The 24,105-nt window shown below is 34.9% G+C and overlaps 2 protein-coding genes across 3 annotated transcripts; one reads left to right on the forward strand and one right to left on the reverse strand.

Annotated features, from left to right (window-relative positions):
* Nucleotides 1-3,303: 3,303 nt before the first annotated feature.
* Nucleotides 3,304-9,965, forward strand: LOC133819370 (acyl-CoA-binding domain-containing protein 6). Of its 2 annotated transcripts, XM_062252596.1 has the most exons (17): nucleotides 3,304-3,506; nucleotides 3,637-3,750; nucleotides 3,904-3,988; nucleotides 4,088-4,240; nucleotides 4,327-4,404; nucleotides 4,560-4,664; nucleotides 5,647-5,713; nucleotides 5,802-5,863; nucleotides 6,107-6,246; nucleotides 6,405-6,531; nucleotides 6,651-6,765; nucleotides 7,571-7,659; nucleotides 7,875-7,958; nucleotides 8,189-8,533; nucleotides 8,859-9,368; nucleotides 9,451-9,510; nucleotides 9,606-9,965. In XM_062252596.1, exons 2-17 carry the CDS (start codon nucleotides 3,686-3,688, stop codon nucleotides 9,684-9,686), a joined length of 2,166 nt encoding a protein of 721 aa, XP_062108580.1. In that variant the 5' UTR covers nucleotides 3,304-3,506; nucleotides 3,637-3,685; the 3' UTR covers nucleotides 9,687-9,965. The 2 variants fall into 2 exon arrangements, with proteins under 2 accessions (XP_062108580.1, XP_062108581.1); XM_062252597.1 differs by lacking the exons at nucleotides 3,304-3,506; nucleotides 3,637-3,750; nucleotides 3,904-3,988 and having other exon boundaries at nucleotides 4,170-4,240; nucleotides 4,577-4,664.
* Nucleotides 9,966-10,138: 173 nt separating this feature from the next.
* Nucleotides 10,139-20,990, reverse strand: LOC133819371 (anaphase-promoting complex subunit 7). The gene is made up of 18 exons (XM_062252598.1): nucleotides 20,783-20,990; nucleotides 20,598-20,666; nucleotides 20,373-20,423; nucleotides 19,932-20,063; nucleotides 19,748-19,810; nucleotides 19,374-19,486; nucleotides 14,084-14,168; nucleotides 13,902-13,961; nucleotides 13,579-13,624; nucleotides 13,164-13,237; nucleotides 12,809-12,859; nucleotides 12,499-12,699; nucleotides 12,378-12,422; nucleotides 12,173-12,266; nucleotides 11,920-12,065; nucleotides 11,605-11,834; nucleotides 10,839-10,899; nucleotides 10,139-10,700 (listed from the first exon to the last, which is right to left on the reverse strand). The coding sequence occupies exons 1-18, from the start codon at nucleotides 20,849-20,851 to the stop codon at nucleotides 10,614-10,616; spliced, it is 1,677 nt and encodes a 558-aa protein (XP_062108582.1). The 5' UTR covers nucleotides 20,852-20,990; the 3' UTR covers nucleotides 10,139-10,613.
* Between the last annotated feature and the right edge of the window lie 3,115 nt (nucleotides 20,991-24,105).

The following is a 24,105-nucleotide window of genomic DNA, read 5'->3' on the forward strand; positions in this document are numbered from 1 at the left end:
CCAAATAAAAAAGGGAAAAATTATTCACACACGGGTTAAAATTTACAAAATCATACCAATAACTACACCATTTCGGTAATAAAAAAATTATTGATCACAAAGAAAACAAATATTTTTTGCGTCCTTGCAACATTCACTTAACATTGTTCATAGCAATGTTGTTTCAATCACATAATAATTATAAGAATTTAAAGCGAAAAGTGTAGGTTGAACGAAACTCATGCTAACTAAATTAGTATGAATATTTTGCAGGTTGCATCTACATTCCTATCCACTTACGTAAACAACCTACAGCCATACGTAACTAGAATGAAACAACTCTTAGGAGGTTCCAAGTCCCCTCAAGCACGTGAGTTATATTTTCTTGTGTGTATTTTGCTCGACATTCACGATAAATAGAAAAATATAACTCTGATCATAATCTGTATTTGTATTTTAGGACAATGGTTTAGTTGGAAAAAACTTTAGAATGAGCTCTGATCATACTTTGTATTTCCCCAAAAAGCTAAACCAAAACGGAAGAAATATATAACATACAACATATGCAAAGATCATCAAACATATATTATAACTCACACACTCACTATATATAAAATTAGACACTAGTGACAGTAAACTAGATATAATTGGTTAATTGCATAAAAGAAAAAGAGAAAGCACTTAGTAGTAGAATAATTGTTGCCATGCTTTAACATTTAAAAATGGTATAGCCTTTCGACTTTTCTTGGTACTTTAGATCATTTTCAATTCAATGAATTGTATTGCTTTTCTAAGAAATTCATAATTTTTCATATAGCTAATATCTACATAGAGACATTTTATCAAATAATATCAAGCATTTTTAAAACTATTACAAATACACACAAAATGCTTAGAATTGGATGAAACAAATGAAGTAAAAAACTTGTATAACATAAATTTGATTACCCAATGTTATATTTCAACATCATATGATCGCTATAATAATTTATTTGATCATCACAAAGAACTACAGGTCAAACAAGCAAGCAATTTGTAAAAGACCCTAGTTTTCCCTCCCCCTTCTTCACAACCAATTTTTAGACAATAAATCAATTACTATTACAACTTAAGGTATGCCTCACACTCCTTGAAGGTCATAAGTTAAACTATGCCACTCAAACAACATTTCAAATATGAATTGTCACTATTCCAACTCATGGGGTACTGAGTACTAGAGTACACCCTTAAAAATTAAAAAGGAGTCAAATAAAATTTAGGAGTAAATCTCTAATGCCCAAAACATATTGACTAAATGTGGTAGAAGAACTTACCCGAAGAACTCGACACAAAGTCGAATTGATGCATTACATCATAAACGTTCGTCGATGGTCCTTTCAACTCACGACAAAGAACAACTACTATTGAACGTGTATCTCCAACCCACGACACCAGAAATGACCTAGCTCTATGCGCTCGACCACTACTCCCAACCAAAAAATCCCAGATGACCCAATTGTGCAAGATTTTTTTTTTATTTTACTCCTCCATAATGTGATCCTCAAATCGACCCCAACCCAATCAACCCACTCTAAAAAAGAATTTCTCATTTCTTCCCTTCCAAACGGTTATTGTTTGGGTTCGAAGGGATGGTCGTTTTGTAAGGAGTTTTCAAATAATGAAAAATGACCTAAATGAGCAAAAAATAAACTCAAACAATACTTCCCCTCCAAAAAAGTTTGTTAGTTACTAAAGGGTAACAAGGGGCATATGGGTATTTTGATACCCAATAATCTCAACAACTAATTCTAAGAGCACTCCTAATGGGTGCTCTACTCCATCATTTAAAATATATCATCAAAACACACATTTTTCTATTTTACCTCTAAGTTTTACATTATACCATACATCAGTTTCTCTATATATTTATCTATATCATTTAAATATTATATCTTTAAATATATTTTATTACTTAAAGTAAAATAAAATAATTAAAAAAGAAATAATAAATATATACTAAATGGAGAGAGAACGCTTATAAAAAAAAATATTAAAATATTATATAAATGATATGTAAATGTAAATATGTATTAATTGGAGTTTGTGCATATCTATTATAAATATATGTATAAAGGAGCTAATGAAAGATATTTTTATGAGTTTTAGCTAAATATTATAGAGAAAGCGTATTACAAAGTATATCACCAAAATATACATTTTTATAATTTACCTCAAATTTTTACATTATACCATACATCTGCTTCTCTATTTTTTCTCTACATCATTTATATATTATATTTTTTAAAAAAATTTATTCATTTTAAGAAATAAAATAATTAAATATAATAGTATGACAATCATATATATATATATATAAGTTTATAAAAAAATAATAAAATATTTATAGCTTGATGAATAGTGTTTCACTACATTTAGAAAAATACTATTCATTTATGTAAAAAATATAATTTTACATCATCTATTAGAAGACTACTTAACTATTTTTTCTCTATAATATAAAAAATAACACATTTTAATTCATCTATTAGGAGTGCTTTACCCATTACTTTTAAAAATAATGGATTCAATGACTCAAAATCCAAAATAATGGATTCAATGACTCAAAATCCACACAGGGCTAAATCCTTCGTACTGAAAAAAGAGAAAAAAGTGTTGACATGGGTTCGCCTAGCTGTAGGAGCCTTTTGCTCTATACAAGAGGTTGAGGTTCAAGAGAACAAAATTTTGTAAATATGTATATATGTGCAATTATTTGTCCCAAGAGTGGTAGTACCATGTTTAATTTAATTTACTACCATGTATGTTTGCTACATGAGCTGTGTGTTCGTGTGTTAGAGAGGTATGTGATTTTGGACAATGTCTTTCTCTTTCTCTCAGCAGCTTTTCAAAGAAACCCAATTCCCAAGGGCGCCTGGTGCTCAGGTGGGTCCCACTGTCCGCCACGAAATAAATGCCTCCGCCTCGACCACTTCACCTAAACTCTCTCTCTCACTCTCTCACTGTCACTTCTATCAACTAGTCCAGTTTTCCATGTGGGTTTTAGGGGTGGGAGCCTAACGTTACCCTCGGCGCATTTTAGCTTCTTTCCCAACCAACTAACAAAAATATTTTAATATTCCAATTATTTTAAAAAACGACAAGTTTATCAAAATATTTGAAAATCTCTTACCAAAAATATTCTTTCAAAACTTGCGATCAGATTTTATAAAATTTCATATTCTCAATAATAATATTAATTCAATGTTAAATAAAACAATAATTAAGCTGAAATTATTTGCCCCCAAATCTGAAAAGAATATCAATAACACCCAACTATATCGCTAAATACGGACAAAACGACAACGTTATTCTAACGTACGCACCTTCCTCTATCTCCCTATCTTTCTCGCGCTACCTTCGTTCCAGCTCAGTTTGTCTCAGAAGAGAGAGAGAGAGAGAGAGTTAGCTCAACGAGCCACAACTCTTTCGACTGGTCTCTTTCTCGTTTGGTCGCTTGACTTTCTCAGGAACCAAACAAAAGCAAAAAGGTGATTTGCTTCTGGCCTTACTGATTATCAGTTTTTAACGTCAAACTTATGTGGTCCTGTTCATGTCTTCCAGAGCTCTCTTTTAGGGCTTTTTGATGATAATGCAGCTTCCTTTTCCCAAAATCTACAGGGTTTTCTTGTGAAGCTTTTGCTGTTCATGGTTGTTTGTGTGATGTAGAATGCTTTTCTTTCAGAAGAAGAAAAAGATGCTCGGTTTTTCTCGAAGACGCATGAAGTTTGGACGGTGAGATTTTTTTTTCTTCTTAATTTATTTATATTAAGTTAATCATGCAAATTTCGATGATTGAAGTAGTTCAAGCAATGCAGAACTCTAGATTGAAAGGAAAAAAAAAGTTGACTTTTTTCTTAGAACTAATCAGTCAAATGGTGGACTCAGATTGAAGGTTCAACAATCTGACTCTACTCAGGGGACTAGAAGTCCTATAAGGCCACAATCAAAACGAAATGGCAGCTCTAATAATGTAAGGCTTCTGAGCTTAAATGTTTCTGCTTGTGGGTTTTGCATTTTCAATGGTGGCCGTGGGTTTTTTCTTGAGCTAAAGTTCATTTGAGTTTTGCAGACTGAATGTGCTGCCAAAGTTAGTGGTCACTCTGATGAACATGATGATCGGTATTTGCCTGCTGCTTCGGACACTGGTAGCTCTACAATGGCGAACTCTGAGAGTTGGATGGTGTTGTCAGTTTCTGGGGATAAACCCACTCCCCGCTTTAATGTAAGGATATTGTTGGTAGTGTTTTCTAAGGTTTTGCATTGAGTTTGTTAAAATAAAAACCAAAGCTTTACTTCTCTTTTCAATAGCATGCAGCAGCTGTGATTGGGAACAAGATGATGGTAGTGGGTGGTGAATCTGGAAATGGATTGCTAGATGATGTGCAGGTAGATCAGGTTTCTTTGTTGAATTATGTTCTTAGGTGGAACGAGTAGGAACTTAGGTTTAGGGAAAAATAATCAAATATAGCATTGTAAGAGCTATACTCATGTTCAATAGAATTTTCATTTTAAACGGTTATAGTGTTCGACTCCATTGTCAGGTGCTTAATTTTGATAGGTTTACCTGGACCAAAGCTTCTTCAAAACTTTATTTGTCATCGAGCAGTCTGCCATTAAAGATCCCTTCTTGCAAGGGCCATTGTCTGGTAATAACACAAATATTTTTTTAGCTTTCTTGCGTGATTGTAATCATTTGATTTTTTTGGAGTATACTTGGATGTTTTATAATTTTAGAATTCATATTTGCGTGCTTGGTAGAATGATTGATGTTATCAGCTGTACAATAGGCTTAGGACTTCTGGTTGATAAGGCTTAGGCATGATGAAAATACTATGATCACGGGTGTTGATTCAAAAGTTCACTTTCAGAAGAGAGTTAAACGGTTCACACAGATATAAAAGTAAAAAAGATGATTGTCTAAGTATGGAAGAAGCCATGAATCAGGAAAATAATAAAAAAAAATTTACATTTTATATTGATCTGTCAATCTACGAAACTAAGTATCAGAAGAAACTGACAGAATAACTATATTTAAAGAAGCACATAAGTGCAGTATTTCCTAAATTGAAAACGGCTTCTTTCAGGAGTAGAAAATTAAGTATCAGCCTTTATGTTATCGATAGGGTGATATATTGACTGTTAACTGACATGTGTTTGTTACTCTTTATTCCTATTGGCTATTAGTTGTATTAGTCAATATATGACCGTTGAGTTCAGTAGCAATCTCTGTTCACCGCCTAGCTCTATAAATAGGCATTTGGTACAGTGTAGAACTTGACTTAATGTAACATTTTATTCACTGAGAATAAAGATTGAGAGAGCTGGCTTCCACGTGGATGTAGGTTGATAAACTCAACTGAACCACGTAGCTTTGTGTGTGTTCGAGTGAGTGTGTTGTTGAGCTGTTCTTGGAGTGTCTTCTGGGTGTGTGAGATCAGGATAGTTGGCTCAACAGATAGTTTGAGAATGCCAAAGACGTTACAATGCTCTGACTATGTAATTGATGTGCATGTATTATCTTCTTTTTTTCCTTATATCTAATTATGTGAGCTACAGATTCTGTTGGACATCTTATTTAATAGTAATCGAATCTCACTATTGTTGCTGAAAAACATTCTGTGTGTCTAGATTTCATGGGGGAAAAAAGTACTCCTTGTCGGCGGAAAAACTGAACCATGGAGTGAGAAAGTAAAAGGTTAAATATCCCATATGTCTTGTTCGTTCAATTAATCACCAATATTTTGTGATTTGAAATATGGATGTTTTTTCTTTGGTTTCTGCAGTGTGGGTATTTGACACAGAGACAGAGTGCTGGTCGCTTCTGGAAGCAAAAGGAGACATACCGGTAAGCTTATTGTGTTGATAATAGTGAAACTGTATCTGGGTTAACAGTACACAACCAAAGATATGGTGTAGAAACTATAAATTCTATGCTTACAAAGAACTTGTTTTGATGGATTATTTTACAAAACCCTTTTATGTTGGGCATGTCGTATACTTTTACCTGGATTTTTGTATTTGGTATGATTTGTGCATTTAGTTATACTGGATAATAAGAAGCCCCTTCCACAAATTTTATTAATTGCAGGTTGCTCGCAGTGGTCATACTGTAGTAAGGGCGAACTCTATTCTGTTCCTATTTGGCGGTGAAGATGCTAAGAGGAAAAAACTAAACGATCTGCATAGGTTTGATCTCAAATCGTTGACTTGGCTTCCACTTCATTTCAAGTGAGTGGACTCTGGTGCTCTGACATTTATTGATATGTTCTCTTTTGGAAGCCTTGTTTGGCGGCGTCCATTTTGTTTAGTTATGGGATGATTTGGAATTGTACCCAGCGTCCTTTTGTTGTAAGCTTGATCATCTACCTTCCATATTTTACCTGCAGAGGACCTGGACCTCCTCCTAGATCCAACCACACAGCAGCTCTTTATGATGACAAAATGCTTTATATTTTTGGAGGGGCATCAAAGTCAAGGACCTTGAATGATTTGTATTCACTTAATTTTGAAACAGTATGTAATTTCCTTCTTCTCATTCTTGTTATTTTTATGTGATCAACTATTTTCTCTTTTCATAGACACTTGAATAATTTATTATACTTTGACATCTAATGGATAGATATTTCCCTCAGATGATATGGTCTAGAATTAAGGTGCGAGGATACCATCCATCACCTAGAGCTGGTTCTTGTGGAGTTCTATGTGGAACAAAATGGTATATTGTAGGGGGTGGAAGCAGAAAAAAACGTATGCTCCATAACCTGTGATGATAAATGGATCATGTTATGTTATTATATTGTTCTTAACCTATGATCATATGAAGATTTTCTTTATTGACCCAATCTTGTGATTCTTGTGACATTTGAATTGGTTGAAATTCTGTTTTCTCACTATATGTTTATGTGTGTGTTGTGTTATGTTATTATATTGTTCTTAACTTGTGATCATATGAAGATTTTCTTTATTGACCCAATCTTGTGATTCTTGTGACATTTGAATTGGTTGAAATTCTGTTTTCTCACTATATGTTTATGTGTGTTGGGTTGGCAGATAATAATTGATGTCACAAAAAAAATGATTTTTAACCAAAACTCTGTTTCCATATGTTATTGCTCGTGGAACTTTTTTTAAAATAAAAAAATAAAAAAGCCTTGAAGCTTTTTGATTCTTATAGGTCATTACTTTCATATTATTAACGTGTAATCTGACATTTCTTGTACTTTACTATTTTCTTCCACACAACAAATTATTAGTTTCTACTCTCAAGTCTTGGTCGGATATCCCTGGTTGCAGAACCAAAAGTATTTCTTACTTTTAGGTCATTTGTGCTGTTGAAAGAAATTTCAGATTCAGATATTTTGTAAAAGTTTCCTGTCATAAAATTTGTTTGCTTGTTATATATTTATTATGCATTCTACATTTGTTGTGTTTTTCACTTTCATTTCATTTGTGTTTGTTAATAGATACATAAATTTTTTATGCATTCTACATTTGTTGTGTTTTTCACTTTCATTTCATTAGTGTTTGTTAATAGATATATAAATTTTTACAGGACGTGGTGAGACTCTTGTCTTTGACATTACAAAAGTTGAGTGGTCAGTAGCAAGTACTTCGTTCCCATCTTCCATCACCACCAATAAGGTACCTGCTGTTAAATTTTGTTGAATAGAAATGTTCTGATTTGTTGAGTTGGCCCCTCTGCATATGTCATATTTTAATTTTTTAAATCTAACATCATGCTGTATGATGTGGTTTTCATTACGTGATATCAATTTAAGAGATTAAGCAATATTAATAGCATTTTCTTTTGGCAACTGAATGCACTAACGTGACACCTGCTGTTATTTTTTTCTCAGGGTTTCAGTTTAGTATTGGTGCAGCACAAGGAGAAAGATTTTCTAGTTGCTTTTGGGGGATCCAAGAAAGAGGCATCAGATCAGGTTAAGAAAGGAAGACACATTTCATTTCAGATTCTGTTGCATAAATCCTTTTAATTTTAAATTTAATTTGGCAACCTGTGATGTGCTCCGGGTTGCTTGAAACATCCTGATTTCTCATGGCTTATGTCATAGTTATCTATTTATTTATTAATCACTGTTAGGTGGTTTTCATTTGTCAGTATTGTTTGGTACTTTTTTTTTTGCTGTCTGCTTAATTCTTCATGTTTCAGGTTGAAATACTGGCCATGGAGAAGAATGAATCATCTATTAGTCGCCGTCATACTCCCAGTAATGTCCCAGGGAGTTTGCTCTTAGAAAAATACTCATCATCCACAGATTTGGCCAGTCAACTAAGTCTTGGATCTTCCCAGCGCACAGTCGATTCAGTTGCCAGACAAAATTTAGCATCAGCAATTGAACAACATGGCTCTGGAAGATTATCATTGTCAGAATCTCTAATTGATCCAAATCCTGTTCCTGGCAATGTGTCACTTCGCAAGCAGTTTCATAATGAGGAAGACTACAGCTCGGTTGTTAAGATGGTGAAACCAGCAAGCGAAAGTTCTTTTTCACAGGTAATTTCATCCCTTTTTATTGATAGACCATCTCCTTCAATCTTCAGCGATCATAGTGTTATTATGGGGATGAAATTTTGTGTTCAATTTCTCAACATTTTTAACTATAATAATGTCACTTTTGGCTAATTTCTAAGATTAAAGTATTTATATCTATTGATCCTGTGTCCCATGTAATGCGTGGTCCAATAATTGGTACATAGCGTTTTGATGTCTGGTTTCCATTAGTTACTCATGATTTCACCTTTTGGAATGTTATGCCTGATTGTAAGTTGGCGAGGCTTGTCATTATGCCAGCAAAGATTCATGCATTTGTTTATTTCAGGCAGCAGAACATAAAGTAAGTCAATCGGATACAGCAATTCGTACTAGTTTGACTGGTGGTAAAATCCATATGGAAGATATGCTTGCAGCATATGACACTGAAAGTTCAAACCTCCATAACCAAGGAAGTGGGAGCCTGCAGGTTGATAATTGTGATTCAGTACAACCTGAAAATGATAGTAAAGCTCCTTCAAGTATATCCCAGTTTTATGAAACCAAAATGTCCGCACTGATAAGAAAGAATGCAATTTTAGAAGGACAGTTAGCTGCGGCATTGGCAAGCCGAGAAGCTGTGGAAAAGATTTCATCATCTGCTCTTAAGAGCAAACAGGAGATGGAGAAAAAGTTGGCTGACATGATGAAAAGGATGGAGTTACTGAAGGAGAAGCTAGCTGGTGTGGAACTTGCACAAGAAGAAGCTAACAACCTCTCCAATATAGTCCACTCGGACAATGTAAGGCTTGAGCACGATGTAGCTTTTCTTAAGGCAGTGTTGGATGATACCCAGAAGGTAGATTCTTGGCATTGACTAACTAGCCTGTTCTCATTTATGTTGTCTAGTCTCTGATGAACAAATGCTGGTGAATTTCTAGGAATTGCAATCAACAAGAGGAGTCCTTGCTGGAGAACGAGCTAGGGCGTTTCAATTACAGGTATCATAACTAGTTGTACTCTAGTATTGTCACTAGAATCTGATGCTCATTGTACTCTATTCTTAATTGCATGATTGTCTTGTGTTACCATGTAGGTTGAAGTATTTCATCTCAAACAAAGATTGCAATCCATGGAGAACAGGACACCAACACCTCGGAAACCGTTCCACGTTTAGCATAGAGGAGACCAATGATAACAGTTTTTGCATGTTTTAATGAAGACAAGCTGAATGCAGATCGGAAGAGCCCGCTTAGGTTCTCCACCCTTAAAAAGCTAGTCCACATGATTGACCTCAGAATCAAATATGCTGTATTTCAGTACTGTACATAATGTAACCCTTGATGTAACATTATTTGTCATTTCCACTTTGTTATTGTTTAGCTGATAATTACAGTGTCAACGTTTGATTAATGATTGCCCAAAGGGGATCTAATTTTGTCTTCTTGTGTGCTCATTTTGCTACCGTTCCATTACCACGTTTCTTTTGTAAAGTGAACATCTTATTTATGAAATTCTCCCCTGTAATTGTTCTACTACTAAATATGGTTAAAAAGTTCCAAACTTTTTTTTATTTCACAGAGCAATTTCACAAACTCAAAATTTTTAAACATCTTATAACTAAAAGACTAGAATCAGAATACAGATGGCTTTTTTATTACCACAATGAAATAACCGGGTAATCAAGAATGACCACTCACCTCACTTTATACAAGTCATGACTAATTGAGACACATTTTGAAAAGAAAAAAAAGAGCACCAAAAGAAAAAAGTTACCCAGCATGAGATGTATCAACATTGTTGTGAAGATGAACAGCTCTGCAATAGCCAGGCACTGGTCAATATTCTTTCCTGCTTTCTGTCATCTGGCACTTCAAGTCAGGCAATTCATGGTTTCAAGACATTTGTGTGCGTATCCAACTCAGTAGATAGATATGAAAAACAAATTCTGTTCTCTAATCCTTCTCTAAAGAAAACTCTGAAATAACAGCTCAAATGCTCAGCACACTCCATGGCAGTTCCCATGGTTGTGCTCCGCTTGATCTGCAAAGTGTCATCTTCTCATTTCAGCAAACTTTGCAATTATATGTAAGAGGATAAATCCTCATAAAAGGTCAGTCTCTTCTTGGTCCGCATCAACATCCTCAACCTCGTTTTCTTCATCTTCTTCGGGTGCATCTGGATCCACCCCCTATGAGAAATATCACAAATATCAAATCAGTTCAAGTAGTTTTAGGATCAAGTTATTGCTATAAAACAACACTAAAGTCATCCTGAAGTACTATGTATCATAAAAGGAAATGAGAGAGAAGCATAAAACTTGAAAAACCTTCATTTGTTTCTCTAATCGATCTAAGCCCTTCTTCGCAGCTTCGTTCTGAGAGTTTATCCTGCAGTGTGTGAAAATAAATTTGTGAGCATCCATGAAGGAAATTCTTTTCACTAATTGTATAATCATGATTTAGGATGCCTTGGGATCCCCTGGTAGTAAAAGCCTCATTGTGATATTTATATATGGGGCATTACTTTAGCCCCTACCGTAAGGCCATTTTTTATTTTTGATACTTGGAGAAATTATACCCCAATTTTTTTTATGACAGCATACATGATAGTTATAGTAGGCATTCTGCCAATTTTCAAGAAAGTTTGATGAATTTACAGTGCCAAAATCAGAGTTCAAATAGTCTGATTTCCACGCGTATAAAAAAAGTCAGGCATGCATGCATGCAACTGACTGTTTGAACTCTGATTTTGATATCGTAAATTATTCAGAATTTCTCGAAAATTGGAGATGCTTGTTATGACTATAATGTACGCCATCATACAAAAAAAAAAAGAATGATAATTTCTTCAAGGGCCAAAAATAGAAAATGCTCCTACGATAGGGGCTGCCCTAAGCTAAGAAAAATCCTATTTATATATATATATAGCATTTGATGTGAAAGCAAATATTCGGAGCTATATAAATAATAACTATAATATCAAACCTTTGTCTTGTAAGATTTAGATTTTCAAGGGGTGCTAGTTAAGTGAAATGCAGATTAAGACTCGACAAATAGTAACTTCTGATATAGTTTTATACAGAGTTTGCCTACCTTAATGCAGCTTGATAATGTGACAGTGCCTCCTGCAGCATATTGGTTGCAGCAAATACTTGAGCTAGTTTTACATGAAGGGAGTCATCAGCCCAGTCTTTGAGATATCGCTCGAGCAGAGATACAGCATCTCCATTTCGACCTTCAATAACATGTAGCTCAGCCAGAGCTAATGCTGCTCCGAGGTAACCAGGCTCAAGCCTAAGAGCCGACTCATAGAACTTTTTTGCCTGTTACAAATTCAGCTTCAATATGATGTATCAAATCAAGAATAGGAGATAAGCTCTACTTATGAACTGATGCTGAGATGATTACCTTCTCCCTGCCACCCGAGTTACTAGCATGTACATCACCAACTAGTTTTAGAGCCTTTGCAGATTGGGGCATGGCCTTCATAGCCTCCCTCGCAGCATACAGAGCCTCTTTGATTTTAGAGAGAGCCAAATAAGAATGTACCAAACCTATCACAGATGAATTTAAAAATTACAATCATTTTAAGCTTTATAAAATCCTGGATATGTATTACTTATAAAAAAAATATGTCGAACTTGAGTATGACAGATCAGACCTTGATACGAACGAATATCGGGTCTCAATTCTTGAGCTACTCTGAAAGCAATTACAGCTGTTTCTGCTCGCTTCATTGTTAACAGTAGGTTACCCTGATTAATCAATCATTGCAAGCATTAAATTGAATTTACGAAAAATCTTGATCTGTTGGGATTTTCCTGCATGCATGACTTTCTGAAAGTTTTTACAATCTATGTAAGTACCTTCATTATATAACCTGGTATGTGCCTCTCATCTATTCTTATGCTCTGATTGCAAAGAAAGAGATACTTATCAGATGTGTAATGTAAGAGGAAGTCAATTTAGCTAACTGAACTAACAAACCTTCTCAGCATAAGATAAAGCTCCTCTCTCATCTTTCTTTTCCCACAGCACAGATAAAGCTACAAAAACTTCTGGCCTTGTAGGATCAGTGACCAACAAATCATGGACCAATTTATTTAGCTTTGAAAAATCAGACTTTATCTTTAGAAGCATTGCATACTCATCCATATAAGTCACCAGATACGGATCAATTGATCGAGCCTGCATGGACCAATTTCTTTTTTTTATATTAAGGATGGATTTGTCTTCATTTTTTATGAGGGCGACAGAAGAATGAACAAGCACTCCAGCATAACAAAAACAAGTTTACCTTCTCAAAATTCATAATGGCCTCATCATTTTTTCCAATGATTGCTTCAACCTTCAAAATTTGTGTTACACAGAAAAATAAGTAATCAATGGTAGAATTTAATTGAAGAAACAGAGCAACAAAGAAGGCATATTCTCGTTAATTTTGCATAGAAATAAATCAATTTTTAAATTTTTTTTGCAGTCACTAACTACATCAGACATTTCTCAACAGGCTCTCAATAAAAACCAATTCAAATAAGGTCAATACCCACCTCTCAAAAACGAGGATTTTTTTTTTCAAGTAACAAAATAGGCCACAAAAAGCTATCAAATGTAGAATATGAGCTTCGAAATGCAATTCATTACTAACTAACCTTTGCAATCTCAAGTAATAAGTGTATATTATTAGGGAAACGCTGTGAAAGATCGGTAAATAGTTCCAGACCACCTGCAAACACACATGAAAAACAAGATGATGTGGTTCAAAATTAGACACTGGCACACTTTTTATTTTTTAGAAGTTGCATTTACTTAGACTTGAACCCGGACCACTTACCAGCACAGCCACTTGAGCTTAGCCTCAAGTGGCTGCACTTAGATCTTGGTTAGATGTTAGAATTTCTAAACTTTGCATGGAGTTTGAAGCACATAGGTCATGTTTGAATCTCAACAGAATAGATATATGTTGTACATGAAACTTGACTTTTGGTCATAATTAATGACATATAACTTATCCAAGCAAATATTTTCCCGGTTATCACATATACACATAAAAGGTGGGTTTGTTACCTTTGTAGTCATTTGAAGCAATGCAACACTGGGCCTCAACATACCGCTGCATGGAATATTGTTGTATGAAATGTGTAAGACTATTATAGAGATAACTAGTTCTAGTCTATGCAAAGCTCAAAAGGCAAGTTGTTGGAAGATGAAATGCGTCAGATTAGCAGAAAAAAAAGGCTTATGCCTTTGTTCAAGTAGCAACTTGCAAAATTCTCCAATGTGTTGTACTAAAGAATGCCGATGGTTAAATATATATATATATATATCATATATGTATATATAACTAATGACTATATACATTAGCAAGTAGCAACTTGTACAGTACTTACTTGAAGCCAACGACTTGAGTCAAAACAATCAAAGGGAGCCCTACCACTTCTGTTTGCAGTCTGGATTGAATAATACAAAGATGATAAATGTTTGAGCGGAAGAATCTTGAATTTTCACATTCTAAAACTAATAAATTACTTAATAAGCTGAATATAAATCATTCTCTGATAAAGAAACAAACCTGAGGAGACAGTGAAACAATCTCTTTGGCAGAAACCCCTAGCTCTGCTAAAGCTGTGACAGCCTCAATTACATATGGGCACTGCCTGTCAACAAGGCAGAGAGTTGAAGCAGCAACATCGTCAAAGAAAATTTTAAAATCTATTATTTTAGAGCCAAAGATTAGAAACATAAAAATTACTGCCTAATAAAGTAACAAACTGTAGATTTTTGAATAATGGCTGGAATAATTTTATTCATCAAAGAATTACATATTAATAGGCAGATTACAAAGCTATACAATTAACCTAGGTCAACTAATCTCCTAAAAATCAGGGATATACAATATATTAGGATATAAGATTATTCTGTTTCCCTAAATAATTGATACAAAATAAATATAAAATATTTACATAATTCTACACTCCCCCTCAAGTTGGGTAATGTATATCAAACATTCCCAGCTTGCACACTAATTCATCAAAGACAGTTCTGGGAAGGACTTTGGTAAGAACATCGGCTATTTGAAGTCTTGATGGAGTATAGATAGTTTGAATTGTGGCACTCTCAATCTTCTCAGTGATGAAGTGTCGATCTATCTCAATATGTTTTGTCCTGTCATGATGAACAGGATTTTTAGCGATACTAATAGCAGCCTGATTATCACAAAGCATTTTAATGGACTCTCCTGCAAATAGTAGTAGTTCACTCAGTAATCGTTTTAGCCAAATCCCTTCACAAACACCTAGAGCAAAAGCTCTAAATTCTGCTTCAGCTGAACTTCTGGAAGCCACTGATTGTTTCTTACTTCTCCAAGTCACTAGATTACCCCAAACATAAGAACAATATCTTGAAGTACTCCTCCTATCTGTTACGTCTCCTGCCCAGTCTGCATCAGTGTAGACTTTGATCTCTCTGCTATCACTTTTCTTGAATAGAAGACCTTTCCCAGGATTCATCTTGAGGTATCTTAAGATTCTAGTAACAGCTTCCATGTGTTCTTCAGTAGGATTGTTCATGTATTGACTGACAACACTAACTGAAAAACCAATGTCAGGTCTCGTATGAGATAGGTAGATCAGGCGTCCAACTAACCTTTGATATCTCCCCCTGTCTACTGGTGTCATGTCCTTTCCTGAACCCATTTTCTTGTTGGAATCCATTGGAGTTGGGGCAAGTTTGCATCCAAGCATTCCTGTTTCCTTCAATAAGTCTAGAACGTACTTACGTTGAGAAACAAATATGCCATGTCTTGATCGAGCAATTTCCATGCCAAGAAAATATCTAAGATAACCAAGATCTTTAATCTTGAATTCCTTAGATAAGAACTCTTTCAATCTCTCCATTTCCTCCTTGTAGTCACCTGTAAGTATTATGTCATCCACATAGACAATTAGGATAGCTATCCTTTTATCTGACGAGAATCTAACAAACAAAGTGTGATCTGCTTGACACTGAGTATACCCATTTTGTATGATTGCTTTAGTGAATCTACCAAACCATGCCCTTGGAGATTGTTTAAGACCGTACAAAGATTTCTTGAGTTTGCACACTTTGTTCTGATTTGAGGAGTTCTCGAAGCCTGGCGGAATGTCCATATAAACTTCTTCTTCAAGGTCGCCGTTTAGGAATGCATTTTTCACATCAAGTTGATGGAGGGGCCAATCTTTATTTGCAGCAAGGGATAATAGAACACGTACAGTGTTAAGCTTGGCAACAGGCGCAAACGTTTCTTGATAATCGATTCCGTAAGACTGAGTGAAGCCTTTAGCAACAAGGCGAGCTTTAAACCTCTCAACGCTCCCATCTGCTTTATGTTTAACGGTAAAGACCCACTTGCAACCCACGGATCTCTTCCCAGGTGGTAGACTTGTGATTGTCCAAGTATTGTTTTTCACCAAAGCACTAATCTCATTTGCTACAGCCTCTTTCCATCGAGAATCAGTCAGAGCCTCTTGAATTGTTTGAGGAATCTGTATGTTATCAATAACAGAGACAAATGCCTGATAGGATGGTGATAATGCTTTGTAAGATACAAAATTACCAATTGGATGCTCTGTACATGCGCGAACTCCCTTCCTCAATGCAATCGGCAAATCTAAATCATCATTTATTTGCACAACCTTATCATGGTTAGAGTTACTTAAACCTGAATGAGTTTCTGGAGAATGAGGATCCGGTTCCGATGCATGGCGGTCCTCCAGATGTGTTGTGTGCTCTATATCTTTACCAGAGTTTTTCCTTCTCGTATAGACACGAATTTCTGGTTCTTGACAAGGTGCAAGAGCCATGGGTGGACTTGGACAATTTTCAATGATTTGGGAACCCATGAGTTTAGAGGAAGATGAAACTTGATTTTCTATGACTTGAGAGTCGGAAGAATCCTCATGGTGAACACTAGGAGATGAAGTATTATTAATACTCGGAATAGTGTCCCAAAGATGAGATTCACCTGCATTCTCCCCCTGAATCTCAGATTTGTAGTAAGCATGATTTTCAAAAAAGGTGACATCCATAGTGTTATACATTTTCCGAGTTATAGGTGAATAACATTTATAACCCTTTTGATGAGAGGAATAACCAAGAAAAATGCATTTGATAGATTTAGGGTCTAGCTTACTATGATTTTGAGAATGAAGATGAACGAAGGCGGTGCAGCCAAAGATCTTAGGATCAAGAATACTAATGAATTTTGTATGAGGGAATTCTCTCAAAACCGTGTGACATGGAGTTTGAAAGTTGAGTACTCGAGACGGCATTCGGTTGATTAGATAGGTGGCTGTAAGAACAGCTTCACCCCAGAAATGTTTGGGGACCTGAGTAGAAAACATGAGAGAACGAGCAACTTCTAAAATATGTCTATTTTTCCGTTCAGCAACCCCATTTTGTTGAGAAGTATCAACACAAGAGCTTAAGTGTAGAATGCCTTGTTGTGTGAGATAAGGATCGAGGATAGAATTGAAGAAATCTTTGGCATTGTCGGTCTTGAGAATTTGAATTTTAGTAAGAAACTGAGTTTGAATCATAGAATGAAAAGTTTTAAAAATTTCACTTACTTCTGATTTTGATTTCATGAGAAACGCCCAAGTTAATCTAGTATGATCATCGATAAAAGATACAAACCATCTATGTCCAGTTATGTTGTTTACGCGTGAGGGACCCCACACATCACTATGGATCAATGAAAAAGGTTTGGAAGATTTATATGGTATTCTAGAATAGGTATTTCGAGTGTGTTTTGCAAATTGACAGATTTCACAACAAAAAAGTTTCGGATTTTTATTAGTAAATAAAGATGGAAACATTTTTGACAAATATAGAAAATTTGGATGACCAAGACGATAGTGCCACAACATAATATCACTATCTTTATTTGAAATAGACTGATTATTTAAAGAAAACAAACTGAATTTCGGAGCTATCCTAACGGATGGAGTGTAATCTTGTAGGATATAGAGCCCAGAACACATCTTAGCACTGCCAATCATCTTCCCCGAATCCAATTCCTGAAACACACACAAATTCGAGTAAAACTTAGTCACACAGTTTAGGTCACGAGTAAATTTACTAATAGACAGTAAATTACAATCCAGTTTAGGCACATAGAGAACAGAAGTGAGAGTTAGGTTCTGATTTATGTTGACTGAACCCAAACCCTCAACCTTAGAGAACGTGCCATCTGCAATTTTCATTGTATGATGCTCTGGACTTGTGTGAAATTCAGAAAAAATATTTGCATCTCCTGTCATATGATCTGATGCCCCCGAATCAAGAATCCAAGGGTTAGTAGTTCTTTTATTGACAATAAAAGCTACTGAAAGGTTACCTTTCATGGCCAAATGTCCTGTACCAGGTGTAGTATCAGGCTTTGCAGTGATGTGTGACTGACTTAGGAGTTTCTGAAGTGCCTCTAGCTGCGCTTTAGTGAATGGTGATGAATCAGATGTGTCCCCATTTCCTATAACAGCAGCAGTATTTAGAGTGGCAGCGACGTTCCCGTGACTCTCTGTCTTTCCATGATTTCGGCTTCCAATCGGCAGGCTTTCCATGAAGTTTCCAGCAAGTTTCTCTGAAATGCCTAGGTTTGTGACAGTGATCACACCATGGTCGACCCTTCTGCTGTCCTCTTGCAGCAAGAGCAGAGGACTCTTGAGTAGAAGGAAGAGGAGAAGCGCCCATCATGACCTTCTTTCTGCTTTCTTCATGTCGAACCTCTGAGAATGCTTCTTTGACGGTTGGAAGTGGCTTGATACTCATGATCCTACTCCTGACAGCATCAAGTTCCTTGTTGAAACCATGAAGAAATTTGAAAGTTCTCCTTTTCTCTACAATACTCCTGTATAGAGCAGTATCATCTGCACACTTCCAATAATAAGTTTCAAATAAATCTAATTGATGCCAAAAACGAGTAAGAGTGTTAAAATATTGTGTGACTGTAGTATCTTCTTGGCGGAGATCATAAAGAGCAGCTTCAATCTCAAATAATTCTGATGTATTATCAGAACTAGAATAAGAGTCTTTGACAGCATCCCAAAGTTCCTTGGCTGTCGAATATAAAAGAAAATTTTCTCCTATATCATTATTCATTGAACTAACCAGCCAAGATTTGATCATGTGGTTATCTGTTTTCCAATTTTTATACTTTGGATCGTCTGGTTTTGGAGTCTCAATCTCCCCTGTGAGATATTCTTCCTTCCCCTTTCGACCGATATACATCATTACTGACTGTGACCACTGAAGATAATTATGGCCATTGAACTTGTGGCTGGTGACCAGAGAAACAGCATCATTACTGTGAGATGAAGAACCTATTGATGCATGTGGATTAGAGAGGGTTGATGGATAGGAGGATGCGTCTGAGTTTAAGCTTTCTTTTCCAGTAGCCATGAAGAATGTGATGCGTTGAAAAGATGAGAAGGGCTGGTACGATTTTAGGGGCTGGTGCATTTAGGGCAGAGAAGAAAAGAAGAAGAAAAAAAAAATTCGATTAGGGCATAGAATTTTCAACGTGCTCTGATACCATGTAGATTTTTGAATAATGGCTGGAATAATTTTATTCATCAAAGAATTACATATTAATAGGCAGATTACAAAGCTATACAATTAACCTCGGTCAACTAATCTCCTAAAAATCAGGGATATACAATATATTAGGATATAAGATTATTCTGTTTCCCTAAATAATTGATACAAAATAAATATAAAATATTTACATAATTCTACACAAACAAATATAAGTTACCGATTTATAAGATAATAGTATAAGCTTAATTCTCAAAGAATAGTGACATAAAACAACAGCGCTGACAAACCTTAGGCATTCTTTATAACACGTAATAGCAGAACGATTATTTCTGGAATATCTATAAAGCTTTCCCATTAAAAGATTCATCTGCAAGTTTCTTCCTTTGCTAATTTGCTCCATCTGGAGAGTAATAGGATTCAAATAAGTACAACTCATTTAAGGAGTAAAAGAAAGGAAACAGCTACTTACAAGTAAAATTTAATAAATTCCATTACAGTCTAGATATCTAAAGATCGCACTGAATTATCAAAGCTGAAATACTCCATGCAATCCAAAAGAATCAAGTTTTCTTACTTTAAATATACATGTATACCAAAAACAAGTCTCACATTTCTACTTTCTCATATTATTCCCCTAACAAGAATGCATGGGTGTGCATACCTCAGCAAGGGCTTGTCTATTCTCATTTATCGCACAATGGCATGATGCAACTTTGAATTTCACCTGTCCAATAAACGACAGGAAAAGAACACTTCTTCATGAGTAATAATCTTTTGCATCCACATAACAAATAATACCATTATGCTCAAACGGGCAGGAAATATGTTTGAAATAAATAGTCTACCTCATTCTCATTAATAGCTGATACGTTAAAAGAATTGGGAGAAGAGGACCTGTTGGACGATAAAGAACTTCTAGAACTGGTTGAATTTTGTTTGGCAATCTTGTAATATTGCAACGCTTGCTTGTACGTGTGCTATCAACAAACGAAAAACGTAAGGACAATCCATCCATATAACTTGAAGCATCAACCAAATTCATGTAAGTGCCATTCAATTATAGAGATCCCTCTTAAAGCCTACTGCCTAAATCATGTAAATTAGACTGAAGTGGTTGTAGTCTTAACATCTATAAAACTTCATCCGAAAACTCTTTAACACCATATGATATTATAATAGCATGAATGATACATTCAAAAATTGATTGCAGCACTGCATTGTTTTTTAGGATTCACTATGTGTATAATATAAATATTTATTTATACAAATTATGCTGATATTCTTACAATTGCTCGGCGATATTCCCTCTCACGAAACAATGCATCACCAAGCAGCACCTGTGCAATAAAATTTAAAAATAAAAATAAAAAACAATTGAGACCCATATAAAAGCATCACAAATTGAACACAGAAATACCCTCTATAATTTTAAAAAAAATCTAAAACAAATTACTTAAAATGGTTAAAACATACAATACAGAAAAAGGGGAAACGAAGTTAAAGATCCTCACCAAGCTTTCAGCTTTGAGGTGCGGATTGGTTTCAGCATTAGCGGCAGGTGACGAAACAAGAAAACAACTCTATTCAAAAAGAGAAGAAGAAGAAGAAGAAGAAATAGCTTTAGTCCAAAAAAAAATAATAATGATAAAAAAAATCGAAAATAGTATTGAATCCCGGAAGAAAGAGAAAATAATACGAGCATTTGAGCTGAGTTGTAGAGGCCAAGGTCCATAAGGGAAGCAATTTGATCTTTGGGAACCTCCATAGGTGGGAGCTCGAGCTCTGGTAAAGGAAAGCTGAGGTTTGTTGCTGAAGATGAAAGCTTTGAACCTATTTTTGCTGTCACTCACTCAACACAGTGAAAAACCCTCTCTCTCAAACCCAATACCAACAAACCCAAACCGCTCTCGTTTGAAAACCCCTCAAGCCACTTCTCTTTAAAATTTTATATTACACCCTGAATTATGACAAAGTTTCGAAAGTATCACCATAACAAACTAAAATTAGCAAAATAACCCATTCAAATTATTATTATTATTTCAAAAACAATACTTTTTTCTAAATTAAAAATATGTTTTTATACATTAATTTGGATTACTATACAAATTATTTTTATTATATAAAAAATAAAATGCTCATATATATACGAAAAATCTTTTAAAATATGATGTAGGATTAATTTTGATTTATTTTGTAGTGCAAAATATATTTTTTGAAAAAGGCTTAAGGTTAGTATTCAACTCAAATTCAAAGGATGAAAATAATATTTGTTTCTTTAATCAATTGAACCCTTTAAAAAACATATTTTAAAAAACTAGAATTATAGTTAGAACAAAAAATATATATATAATAATCTTTTTATATATAACTTGTGACTGGATTATGAAATTTAGTAAATTTTTAAGAGTCCAAGTCAGAAGTGTGAGATTAGAAAAATAAAACCAATATTTATTATTTATTGAAATTTAGTTAGTATACGTTAGCAAAGCTTTGTCTAATAAATAAGTCATTTTGTAACTTACTTATTTTTTGTTTTAATTATTTACAATTACTACTTGATTCTGTCTCGTTCATATTCGTTCAGTACCAAAAGTTTTGAAACCATTTTGAATAAAAATAGTAAGTAATCAATTATCAAAATTAAATTAAATTGAAAAGTAAGAAATTATTGTCATAATTTTGAACAATAGGGATGTCAACGCAATTTTGACATAATTTAAGGGGTCTCAATCTCAATAGTCAATAATAAAGGAGCATTATCGTTATGAAGTGAAATAATTAAAAATGACGAATGAAAAAAAAGAATGGGCCCAAGCCCACAAGGCCCAAATAAAAAGTCCCGATTGAACTGCCTTATTGGCTCGTTCTTCTTCGTCTTCCTTATTTTGACTCCGAGTTCATGGAACTCTAGTTGTCGTCGTCATCTTCATACCGGGGATCATCATCGTCCAAATCCCGTCGTCGCGAAAAATTTCTCAACAGAGTAATTTTGCGTGCGATTAGAGAGAAATCTTATCTAATATGCTTGGAAAACCTCCATGCCCAAACCTCGGCGGTTCTGACTGTCTGCACCCACGCATACTGCGAGGTATGTATTCGTAGATGGAGTTATCTGAAACAAAAATGCCCTCTCTGTATCGCCGATTTTGATTCTTGGTTCTTACGTATTGATCTCTCTTCTCAAAACTCCCGTAAACACAGTTTACCAGCTCTAAATACAAGTAGTTTTACACAATTCCGCTCACAAGAACAACATCATCCTTTTAGGTTAGAACACTTAATCCTTTTCCTTTCATCAAATTGCAATCCTCACCATACTTTTTTGTTAGAAGTGATTCAAGCCTGTATTTGATTATTTCCAGAAGAAATAATCATAATTTTGCTATCAAGACCGTGTTAAGTTCTATACGATGGCGATCATCGCTGTTGCCGTGGTGGCAGTCGTTTGGAAGGCCGGACTCAGTGGGTGCTGATGTCATTGCTTAGAGAAAACTTCGATGGCGTTCAAGGTGAGTTGCTGAACTTCAATTTTTATTTTCTTTAATTTTGTTTTTTCTAATGTGGCAATTGGGTATTGAAATTCGTGTTTTTCTTTTCCTTTTCCTTTTAAGCATATATGAGAGGCAATTGAAAGTGGTTCCAATAACACTGATGGAGAATGTTGAACAGGTTTTGTTAGGAAAATATGTATTTACCTCAATGGAAATTGATAATAATATTACAACTCTATGCAATATATTACAAATAAATAATTATTGATTTAAAAAAGAGTTACAACTCTATAACTGAAAATTACAAATAAAGGAGAGGGAGATGTAAGATGATAGAAATAGAAAATACAACTCTATTACAAAAGATACAAATAAACTATAAGTGTTTGAACAAAAGGAAATAAAAAGATTACAACTCTTAAACAAAAGGTACAAGTAAATAGAACAAGAAGAAATAGTAGAAAAGCAATGGAAGAAAATAAGAACAAGAATAAAAACAATAAACTCTCACTCACACAACCAAAGTGAAGAGTGTTGGGGATCACCAACTTGAACAAGTTTTGAAACTTTTGTCCAAAAGCTTATTTCCCCCTATCTCAAGCACTAAGAGATCTCTCACAGATTATAGGAAATGCTTTATGGAATTATCAAGCCTCAAGGTGTTTCTAGCCAAGTGCTCTAATGGATAGAAATGTTGTGTCTTACAAGTGAGCTATAGGCTCTGTTTATCCATAAATCAGTTGCTGATGACGTGGCAAGGATTTTTGACACGTGGCGGACACGTAGCAGAGATACGGCTCGCCTATCGACCAACATTATTTTTACACAAAGAGATCAAATTCTATATACGACCAGCCTGGTCGTATGTTCGCTTATTTATGTAAAGATCTGTATAGTTGTGAGGATATCCGAGAATATCTCTTCATTATGACCTGCAGATCCGATCATTAAGGATAAATATTATTTCCTAATTCATGTAACTCTTCCTGAGCCTATAAATATACAAAAGATAGCTCAAGGAAGGGGATCGTTCTTTTTGCTTAAAGAATTACATTACTATTATCCATCATTGTATTGTTTTCTTCTTCTAAGGTCCGTGAAACTCAGGAACCCTCATTCTTTGATCACACCTTGGGAGTTCAATATTAATAATAGTATTAAGTGGACGTAGGTCATTACCAATTACTGGGGCTGAACCACTATAAATCCTTGTGTTCTTTATCTTTCCATTAGATTATTTTCAAGCTCTATATCGTTTTCTTGTCATTTCCTAGACTCTATGTCGTTGACCAAAATCAGGGTCAACATTCTGGTGCTTTCATTGAGAGCTTTGAATCCGAGAAAAACTAATGGCAAAGACTACCAAGAAAACTGGACAGGCTGCTGCCGCTCCATCCCAGCCTCCTCCACCAAACATGGTTGAAGACGAACCTCATTTGGAGTTCGATGAGGAGGAAGTAGACTCTGAGGCCCTAAAGACAACACTGGGGGTGTTGCAAGATGAACTGGCCTTTCTGAGGGCCAATCA

The sequence above is a fragment of the Humulus lupulus genome, chromosome 2 (assembly GCF_963169125.1).
Source record: "Humulus lupulus chromosome 2, drHumLupu1.1, whole genome shotgun sequence".
Taxonomy (NCBI): domain Eukaryota; kingdom Viridiplantae; phylum Streptophyta; class Magnoliopsida; order Rosales; family Cannabaceae; genus Humulus; species Humulus lupulus.